Below are 11,411 nucleotides of genomic sequence, written 5' to 3'. Positions count from 1 at the left end.
ACTGGAGGAGAGAAGGAACAATAAATAATAGATGACATCACCTCCTCATTTCCCTCTGTATGAATGCTGCTCCTCTGGTGTCACTGGTGGGGCTGTTAGAGGACAGTCGCAGCTATATTGGATGAACACATCCACACTATGACCAAACAAAAAAAAAATAGGAATGTGGAACCAAGTATGTGAACGATAGATGAAATATAAGTCATGCGTCACAGGTTTTATTCTTAAAGGGTTCCAAACCTTCTATTCTCGGTCCTTCTGCTAGTCATTTGATTTACACACAGAAATACTGAAATAAGAATCAGGATTTTCACGGGTCTTTTTATAGATAAAACAAAAGTGAGGCAGGGCAGCAGCTGCCAGTATAGGAGCAGTCAGATGCTTCAACGATTGACGCACATGATCGCTCCTGATGCAACAGCTCGCAACTTTGTTTTATTAACAGCTGATTGAAGTGAAGCTCATGGAATGACAGACACTATTTCAATCTGATCTCAGAGCTGCACGCTTAACCACATTCACAAGTGTGAATGTAAAGGGCTGTTTGAGTGGAATGACATAATCCATCATGATGCCCTACAAATAAATCCTAATAAGACTTAAAAGTGTTCAGAGGACGAGTGATGTTCAGAGTCTAATACCATCTGTGTCTATTATTGATTTCCTATTGATTTACAATATCAGCGATGGATGCAAAATCAAGAAGGACACAGGACCTGATACATTTACCATCAATCTTTGTAATTTACAGATTTTAATTCCCATGTAATTCTGTTGTTATCTCCCATGTGAAAAATAACTTGGCTGCAGTAACTACTATTTTTTATTCTTTTTGTTTTATTTGTAATTAAACCACTGAAACCACAAATTCACTATGGTTTCGTCACAATAACCATTGTTTAGTCATGTTATTTGTATCATAAAACTACTCAAACATTTTTTAACAAATCTGTCAATAAATTATTACTATTGTTTAAACCAAATTTATCTTATGATAATACCATGAAGGGATAAGAGCTGTACTATAATCATTTTAATGAAATAAGGTACCGTATCTTACAGCAATATCTTCGTTATTATCATCACTATTATTACTGGTCCAAGCACTAAGTATTTGTAAGGATTTTCTTGTCTATTATAAATTTTCCTTATGCCCTAAACGTGTCTGGGCATCAGAAACCGTAATATGCAGTTGGATATTCCAGCCACAGGCGTGGCCCAAGACCCCATACAAAAAAATGGGTTGAAATGGTCAATGTGTCTGATTCTTATGAAATAGGTTAACTTTGTCATTCAGACAAACATTAAGTGGGGACCTGTTTCAGACAGAAGCTTAAAGATTGCTCTAGACAGGGCAACTGACAAACTCAGCTGACGCTGTGGGCAGATGAACAAAAGGGGATCAGTTTCAACCCCCACCACCTAAAAGCACAAGTACAGGGCACACACACTCACGATTTTAAAGTGCCTGGGTCACCACGAGCTGTTGCAAAACAATTTGTTGTTTTAAGCAACAACCCTTGTGTCTATGAGGGATAAAACAATGAGTGTTCATTGTTTAATGTCAAGAAAATTTTGTTTAAGTAGAAATACTTTCTACTTAAAAAAATGGTGTATATGACTTTATTAGACTGATTTAAACAAAAAGTCAAAAGGAGTAAATAAAATAACTTTACATTTAAAATAACTTTTTGATTTGTGAATGCTAACACAAGATTCATGGAAAGGACTAAATTGAACGATGCTGACATCTAGCGGCAAGATAATAAAACGACTGCAGTTCAGACAAGATTGTCAAGGTTCAAAGAAAAACTTTTGCAAAAGTAACCAGATGTAAGCGAAAGGCTTAATGTAAAGAAACCTCCGGCTTTAAAACGGTACAATATTATCATTCAATAGCATTAATGTTTTGCATTATGATTTCACATTCATCCCATTAAGAGCACATAATAACAGACGGACTCATACTTCTGTGTAGGTCAACTTGTCTATTTAATATATAAAATACAATAAAACATACGCAAAAGGGGAGGGTCATAAAGGACAATGGATACTTTGGTACAATAACAAACACTCTTTTGTAAAAGCAGTATAGAATTTGTAATAACATATCAGTGCATACTTTGTTTATGAAAATATACACAAATTGTATATCATTCTCCGAAAACAACAGAATATTTTTTTTTCTTTTTTGTCTTTTTCTTTTTTTACAACAAAACTCAAAGCAGACTAGCCGAACACAATATATTAGCTATAACTTTTCTTTTTAAACTTTTTTCTTCAATTTCTATTCTAGTTTTGTGTGTTGTATATTCTTATTGAAATTACATTTCAGTTTATTTATAATATGACTCATTCTTTGCTTGTCTGACGCCCATGCAATGTGTCTGATCAGAATAAATTAAATGTGTGGATGTCCCACCTTAACTATGTGTAGATACTATTGTACAATTGACTAAAAATTGCAGCATTGAACTGGTCGTTCGATGAAACCTTTTATCGCTTCCCTCAATTAGCAAGAAGTACTAATATTACTACAACGGTTTTGTTTTACTTAATAAATCGTGCAATATTAGTAACACCCCTTTGAAGAAAAAAAGAAACATGAAACAAAACAAAAAAAGGAAAACAAAAAAATAATATATTCATATAATATTCATATAATAAAATAAAAATAGGATGCCTAACCTACACAAAAACCGCAAAAAAAGTCTCTCTAAATTTATTATAATAATTACCATTTGTGATGATACCCATAATGGTAATGATAATTATCATAACAATTATAATAAAAACAGACATTAAAACTGTCACCAGCACAAATTAACACGAGAAAAAGTATGTGAGAATCATACAAAGGGAATACAAGGGCCAAAGTTAACCATTCACTGGACGATTGTCTTTTCTTCGATTACTCAGATTCCTACTGTTATCGTGAGGTCCTTGGGAGAGCGTTTTGAACGTCGTCTTACCCTTAAATCAACACAACCGGCCACTCAGATGCACCAGCCTGGCCTAATATATCAGTTAGAGCGTCCGCCGGCATAGGCGCATTGCTTTACAGTCAACAGCTTCAAGCGGAAGGCTGTTACCTTGAATGTTCTTTAAATTACTGCATTTGTTCAGAGCTGAGGACACAACAGTCTTTAAGTCAACAGAGGGTCTCCAGATGATTAAAATCTAGAAAACATCCGCCCAGTAGCTCTAGAACTTCAGGCAGGTGGATAAGAATTCTGTGGTGTCCAGATCTAAAGCAAACATGAGTGCAGCCATTAAAAGTGGACTTCTGAGACTTACAAACTCCCATACGACTGTATCCATGTGTGTCTGTGTGTGTGTTGAGGTGAAATGAAATGGCTTCTGTCTTCCTCTGTGTGTGAGGGAGTGGAAAAAGGAGAAAAAGGAGAGAAAGATACTGAAGGAGAGGTGGTGGTGAGGTAGAGAAGCCAATGACAGTTACGTCTCACCTTGGTGTTGAGAAAGATTCTCTTACTACAGCTAAAACAAATTTTAAAACATTAATAAGTCTTTTTTCTTGGGGGGACAAATACAACATATTTGAAATAATTTTAAACCCCATCTCCCTTCGGCGGTATCTAAGACTTTCCTAACAGAATTGGTCTGTGACCACTAGATCAAAATGTTAAAAATTGCCACGGAAACATCCTTCATCTTAGTCACTTCGAGAATACACTAATGCACAGAAAACAATTTGTGTACATCATTGTCACATTTGCAACACGTGTAAAGCCTAATCTAGATTTCAGTACAACATTCTTTTTGTTCATCATATTTTCCTTTTTTTTACAAAATGTGACTTCTTTTATTACTGTTTATGGTTAAATGTGTGAAGTGCAATATAAGCCATGATCTCACAAAATGTAACGTCCTTCCCTGAATGCTATAACATAAACATCTTATATACTGTACAGGGGAGGCTTGTAATTCCCTTCCGAGCTGTCCAGGAACCTCTCTAGAAAACTCATGTTGGGGATGTGAGGGACTGATGGTGAACATGATAACATAAGGGAGGAGATGTGTCAATCATCCAGGAGCAGTCCTGAAATTACTCTCTGGAAAATTGTATGTTTGAAGGTGTGCGGAGAAGGGGGGGGGGGGGCGATTTAAAGTGCGCGCCTTCAGAATAAAAATGACAGAAAAGAGTCACGCTAGAAACAGTCAAATCCTCCCTTCTTCTGCCTCTCCACCTTTCTAACCTCACAACAAGTTACAGTTTATTTACAGGTAGAGACGGTTCCACTGAGATTACAGCGCTATTTCAGAAAGACCCGGCAGAGTATATTTCAACACACATCGCTATGTACAATCTCATCTTCTCTACTCTCTCAGCACACGCACGCACACACAGCGCTACAAGGCCTCCAGACAGACTCCTTCTAGATCTCTCCGAGCTCTAGAGATCTTGTGTTTGACATCAACCGTTTGTCTATACATAAACTTGCACTAAAACACTGAGAGAAATGTTGTATATACACGTCCTCAAACGTCTAAAAACACTTTACCCTGAGTTTCAAACAACTCAGGCTTTATCCACATCTTTTTTACGTTTTCAAGATTCTTAATTTATTAAGCATAACTGAGCCAGAGGGCTAACTAATTATTCTCTGAATTATCCAGACAAATAATAAATACAGCATAATGTGCCAGACCGCTGTCCTCGTAAACAAGCAGAATTGAAAGATAACACAACAACACGCTCCAAAACGCAAACGTGTTTCTTGCAGGACAGATAGAGATTAATTTCCACATCTACAGTCCATGCATCTTTGAGGATATGAAGCTGCGTTCTCATCTGAAACTCACACACACACGATAGGACCGGTGCGAGACTGTGATATAAAACAAATATTGAGAATATGATTGAGTAGTTTTGACTGAGTTGTGTCTTACAGGCAACCCATACACACACACACACACAACGCTGAGTTTTTGCAAGATTTGAAAGAGAAAGTAAATTCTACTTTAACTCCGTTACCAAAGGAACGTTTCTAAAGGCCCGGATGAAAAAACGTAAAAAGGAAACGCAATACTTCCCACAAAAACAAATCGTTACAAAAACAAGATCTGAAAAAGAAAAAAAGACTGGCAGGCTTGTCTGTACAAAATAACAAGCATTCGAATGGTTTCAACAGAGCGATGCTGCTGAACCTTCACACGGGTGGAGCGAGGTGGGTTGGCGGTAAGGCCTGTAAAATGTCCAATCCAGTCTGCCTTTGTGTGCCGTAATTCTGAACCGAGCAGGGAGAGAAGATCCCATAAGCCCTTCTGTCTGGTCTCGTATACATGTGTTCACCTGGATTGGCAAGATCTTGTGTGTGTGTGTGTGTGTGTGTGTGTGTGTGTGTGTGTGTGTGTGTGTGAGCAAATATGCATATTTTATATAAACATCTACACACACCGGTAAATATGAACGTGTCTGAGAGTGAGACAGAAAGAAAGACAGGAAGAGAGAGAGAGACCGCGAGAAATACAGGCGCATGCATGTGGACTGAGATTCGCTGCTTGAAGCAGAGCCACTAGGGGTGTGTTTGTGAGTGTGTGTACATGTGTGAGAGATGGTTGCTCTCTCTCTTTCTTTGTCAGAATTTATGTCACCCAGGCATCCAGTCTCATGCGTTTGACGTTGGCTGACTCCTGCTGCTCCGACTGGGCAGGTTGATCTCCAGAAGCTCGGAGGTGACCCAGAGCGCTCAAGTTGAAATCTGGCGGGCGCGGCTGACCGCCGTCATCCCGATCGCTGCCCTCGTAAGAGCTGCCGTTACTGCTGATGCTGTCGACCGGAGAGCGACCAGTGGGCTCCATACGCAGCGTCGTCGGGTACTGGCTCACTGTGAGGCCCGTCATGGCCCCCCCCACACCGACGGTGGAACTGGGGGTGCTGCGATCCCGGTTCGGAGACACCGGCTCGGATTTGATGCAGACGTTGGGGTTAGTGTTAACCGTCAGAGTCGCTCCGTGAGGGATCGTTCCTACCGGCCTACAACGGAGAGAGGAAAGGCAAGAGAGAGTTAACACCATACAGTTCAGCATCACTACCGAAGACACCATATACGCAAAAAATAAAATAAAACAAAAAGTTACACTATGCAACAGCTTGTTTTTGACTCGTTTGGAAAAGCCACATTTCAACAGTACAACAATGCGGCTATAAAATACACAGCAGCCGGACATAAAGGTTTACCATCACTTAACTATCATCTTGTTAGCCATGCAGTCACAACCTGACCAGCTTCCTTTAACACAACATGCCACATACCCTCAGTTGCAGTGTGTGTGTGTCTGTGTTACTGTATTATTTAGTGTGGTCTTATGTCGTATACAATCCCAACAATTTTCAAGAATGAGGACAGAAAACAGAACAGGAAAAGTACAGGAAAAGAAAGATTAAGGGCAAGGAAATGGAAAGGACACTAAAAGAGAGAAAGGACAAAGTGAGTGGGGAATGAAAGATGAAGAGTTTGGTCTTGTGAACTTGTGCAGGTTGATTGATGGCGGTGCAGGTGCTGTTTCAGTATGTTCTAATGCAAAACAGTAAGAAAGGCCAACTCAGCAAAATCACTGACAAAGACAAAGCCCAGCTTCTTACAGCCAAACAGCCAAAGACTGATAGAGAGAGCTAGAGGAAAACAGACAAGAGAGCGAGCGAGGCATAAGCGCCATTAGCGCATATACTGTAAAAACAACAAACAGAGAGGGACAGACAGAGAGAGAAAGAAGCCAGATACAGTACCAGCTGAACCCATCCTCCCTGCCCAAGAGTAAGCTGCCCTGAGAGGTCACACTGCAGAGAGAGAGACAGGCATCCCACTCTAGCAATTAAAATTTTCAATTTCAATGTCAATTTTCTTTATTGGCATGATTGCGTGTTCTTACAATATTACCAAAGCATTGAACATATAACAAAATACATACAACAAGTATAAACATTAGAGTTAAATTAAAATAAGGTGCTAAGTAAGGGATACAAATAGAATGAAATATAAAATAAAGCATATTTAAGTTAACAAATGAAATATATAATATAAAAATATCAATATCAAATGTACATTTTAGGCAGAAACATAAGAATGGAATAAAAGTAAACAGTGTATATGTGCAATGATTGTAACAGATTAAGGCAATAGTGTGTTTCTGAGGGTGTGTAGCTGATAGATTAATGTAGCAGCGGCCGATGATGTGTGTCTCTTCTCCCCCAGTAACATCTGCATTTGCTCTGTTTCTGAAGAGCGTTTCTGTAGCATCTACAGTAATAAACATCATATCTCAAACACACACTCACAAACGCTCACACACGCTCACACACGCTCACACACACACTCACTCACACACACACACACACACACACACTCACACACACACTCACACTCACACACACTCACACACACACACACTCACACACACTCACACACACTCACACACACTCACACACACTCACACACACACACTCACACACACTCACACACACACACTCACACTCACACACACACACACACACACACACACACAACTACATCTAATCATCCATTACAGCTTGACTGACACAGACATATATTCAAAGACTGTTGACATGGACTCTTCAGTAGACATACAGTTGGGTTTAAAAGTTTGAAGCTACTATTGCTACACACAATCTAAATTTTTTTGAAAAAGCTAATCATCTCGCCAATACATATATTTGTAAATTGCAGTTTATATAGGGACATTTTGGGGTAGTTGACAAATAAACCGTACCACGTGTCCAATGGTGTAACAGCAAGACTTAAGAAAAAAAACGATTAATAATATATGATTTTATACGATTTATTTTCATAATATAAAACAGCATCTTTTTTTCTACATGTTTGCTGTCAAACCATAGGACACATGTTTATTTAAATAGATTACTGAAATGTTACATAAGTTATAGAAAAGTAAACTGATGAAATATTTAAGTTAAGGGGAAAGTTTAACCCCAAAATATAGTAATTTGTTCACCATTATTGCGTTGTTCAAAACCTGTTTATGACTCTTTCTTCTGTGTAACACAAAAGATATTTTGCCCATACAATGGAAGTCAACGAGGGCCATTATAGTTTAGTAAACAACTTTTTTCAAAATATCTTCTTTTTGTTTTTTGCAGAACAATTTAAGTCATTAAGGTTTCGAATGAAATGAGGGGGAGTAATGGTGATAGAATTTTCCTTTTGGGGTGAATTTAACTTGTAAATCCTGTCATCAATTTACCCACCTTGGAGTTGTTCCCAATCTGTATAAATGTATTTGTTCTGATGAACACAGAGAAAGATATTTGGAAGAATGCTTATAACCAAACATATCTTTGACCCCATTGACTACCATAGCAGGAAATAAATATTTATCTTTTTTTGTTCTGTTGAACACAAAAGAAGACATTTTGTTGAAAGTAGGACAGCAAATAGTTCTGGGGCACTTTTGACTACTATTGTATTTTTATCTACTATGGTAGTCAATGGGGGCAAGAACTGTCTGGTTATAAGCGTTCTTCCAAATATCTTACTCCGTGTTCATCAGAATAAAGACATTTATACAGATTTACTCGAAAGTGAGTAAATAATGACAGAATTTGCATTTTTGGGTGAAGTATCCCTTAAACCTTTCACTCAAATTAATGTCAAATTATGCTGTCAATTAAAAAAGAGAAGCACTAGTGGTCTCAGACTTTTCAACCCCACTGTATACAAAGGGGTTAGTGAACCCTATAGAGAAATCAATGCACACGTTGAATCCAAAATAATTATTCAACCATAGCAGAGTGAATCTTTACTGTCTCTACAGCCCCGGTCAGAAGAAGCCTGACCACATTGGCCATAATGCTCACAGAGGCCAGAGGCAACAGAACATGACTTGATGACATGGGAACAGAAGACAGCGGGGAGCTCTCACTGCACCATTAGCATTTATATTAGAAGTAACAGGGAGCCAGGCCACAGTGAGACATAATGACAGGTTCCTCTGGCATAATGAGAAGGAAATTCATTTTACTGTATATGTGTGGAGAACGTGGCATCTGGTGCCAAGGGAGAGGGGCATACTGATAAAGTGCAAAGATATGAGGTGTCAGCATTACTGATCTATGAAATCATCTCGCTGGCAGATGCTGGGGATGCTTAGCCTGTGCTGTAAACACAGAAACTGTGTCTATACTTTAACAGCATTAATATTGTCATAAAACTGAGAGTGAAGAGTCTATCAAATATGGAATGATATTTAACCTGTGATTCTGCCCCCTTGTGGTGCAAAAGAAAAACTCTGGTTTAATTGACGAGTTCTACCATAGTAGGAAAACATTTTTTTTGTTTAACTTTGTTCTGTTAAACAAAAAAATATGATATTTTGAAGAATGTAGCAAAGCAAACAGTTCTGAGGCACTTTTGACTACCATTGTCATTTTTCTTACTATGGAAGTGAATGGTGGCAAAGAACTGTTTGGTTACAAGCATTCTTCCAAATATCAGAACAAAGAAATGTATACAGGTTTGGAACAACTTGGGGGTGAGCAAATTAAGACAGAACTTTCCTTTTTGGGTGAACGGTCCCTTTAACAGTAACATACTGCTAAATGTATTATACTGTAGTTGTCAAAAACTGTTTAATTATGGGATTTGCTGTCAGTACAATTTATCGAAAAACATCATATTGTGACCTTCTGCTGCAAAAAACTGGCTAAATTATATAACAGATGTGATGCTAGAGGTGATTCAGGGCAGGATGGGCTGGTGTGATGAACGTGTGGCCAGGCAGAAGGGTACACACGGATGGATAAAACCCGGAGAGTCCTGACCCACTTGGGAAGACATGACTGAGATGTCTGTCCTACTTTTTGACTTCCAAGTCCTACCTGCTTAATTTCTGTGTAGCTAACACTCTATATTAATTCCAAAACTACTATAAATCTTTTTACGTCAACCACAGGACACTGGACGAAAAACAAGAAAGGAATTATATATATATATATATATATATATAGACAATTACACACATTGATGCTATATTTGGAACGAACAAATAGATTCGTGAGATGGTCAGCTGTGAGGCGATGAATCGGATGCGCGCACACTTCCGTGCCAGGTCCGAGGAGGTAACTATGACAACAAGGGCCATGGCAAGGGATAGACAGGACACCAACAAATAATAGGCTGACACAGAGCGCCTACAAAATATGACTGGCTAACACCGAGAGCCCACAGTTTGATTGGCTGATACTGAACGCCCACAGGGCTCTATTCACCTGAGATTAGCAGCCAGACCAGAGATGCAGTGAGCCATCTCTCCATTCTGTTTGTCTGAGCCCCACATGCTGTAAACAAACGGGAGAGAAAGCAAACATACACACGGCAGGTTAGACCTGCGCCAGAAATCAACACATCTCTACACGGCATTAACAGAAGAGCCCCCCCTCTAACATTCATGCTAATGAGAGCGTAGCACAGTGCCCACCCTGCTGTTAGCAGGCATTAAAGCCAGACTAGTACATCTCAATGTTCGTGCCCAATAGGGAGCAAAGGGGAGGGCAGAGATGAAAAAGAGACAGAGAGGAGAGAGATAGAGAAAAACGTCTGTGCGCGTGACCCACAAGAGAGTTATTTGGGTCAATCTCTGAGGGAGAGCATGCAGGCGCTAGGTTTCGTGCTACAGATGATCGCTGGCCCCTACGGTCATTATTTCAGTTTAAAGATGTTGACGCAAGAGCTAATACGAGATCATGCCACCTGCTTTATTGAAAATTCACTGATGGAAATGAAGAACTGTGAAAAAGAAAGTAAAACAATTCTCACTAGATGGACACGTTGTGCTAATAATGTGACGTAGCGACACTTAGCCTAAGGCTAATGTAAAGAAAGAAAAGGGCAAGGCAGGCATTCAGATGTTCTGTTGTGCCCTGAACATTAAATTAAGACCTGAAAATGAAACGCTACAACCAGGTCTAGATTGAGTCACAAGGCTGTTAAAACACTGCAGAGAGACACGAAACGCAACAAGATTAGGAAGGAGTTAATAAGGTTAGACACTTCATGATTAAAAACATGATAATTTATATGTACAAAGCCACTGGAGCCCACCTAGTGAGTCTCTTACAGTTGTCTGCCTACAACGTCCAAAAGTACTGTCTAAGGCAGGGGTTCCCAGAGTAGGGGTCGCAAGATAATTTCCAGAATTATTTTTTCGTGAATAAGTGTAAAATAATATAAAAAATATTAGTTAAGTTGAAAATAAAACCATGCAGATAAAAAGCCATCAGAAATTTCCTCCCCCTCAATCGTGACCCCTGAGGTCATTAACGACCGCATTAGGTTAGGTGCAGCAAGTCCATTTACAGCACCATGTTAAACATTCCCATATGTGTATGCAGGTTATTTTTCACGCTTAAAGTA

The 11,411-nt window shown here is 39.1% G+C and overlaps 1 protein-coding gene across 5 annotated transcripts in view; it reads right to left on the bottom strand.

Moving 5' to 3' along the window:
• Positions 1–3,806: 3,806 nt before the first annotated feature.
• The window catches only part of mef2d (myocyte enhancer factor 2d), a 50,329-nt gene continuing 42,724 nt past the window's right edge, over positions 3,807–11,411 (bottom strand). For 3 of the 5 annotated variants that reach the window (XM_079470106.1, XM_079470102.1, XM_079470105.1), the window contains 3 exons: positions 10,268–10,336; positions 6,752–6,802; positions 3,813–5,998 (listed from right to left, as the gene is read on the bottom strand). In XM_079470106.1, coding sequence (XP_079326232.1) covers positions 5,608–5,998; positions 6,752–6,802; positions 10,268–10,336 — 511 coding nt within the window. In that variant the 3' untranslated portion in view covers positions 3,813–5,607. Of the gene's footprint in view, positions 5,999–6,751; positions 6,803–10,267; positions 10,337–11,411 lie in introns of all 5 variants that reach the window. The other 2 variants (XM_079470103.1, XM_079470104.1) reach the window with 2 other exon arrangements.

The sequence above is a fragment of the Barbatula barbatula genome (genome assembly GCF_947034865.1).
Source record: "Barbatula barbatula genome assembly, chromosome: 12".
NCBI lineage: Eukaryota > Metazoa > Chordata > Actinopteri > Cypriniformes > Nemacheilidae > Barbatula > Barbatula barbatula.
This window is presented reverse-complemented; position numbering and strand designations above follow the sequence as displayed.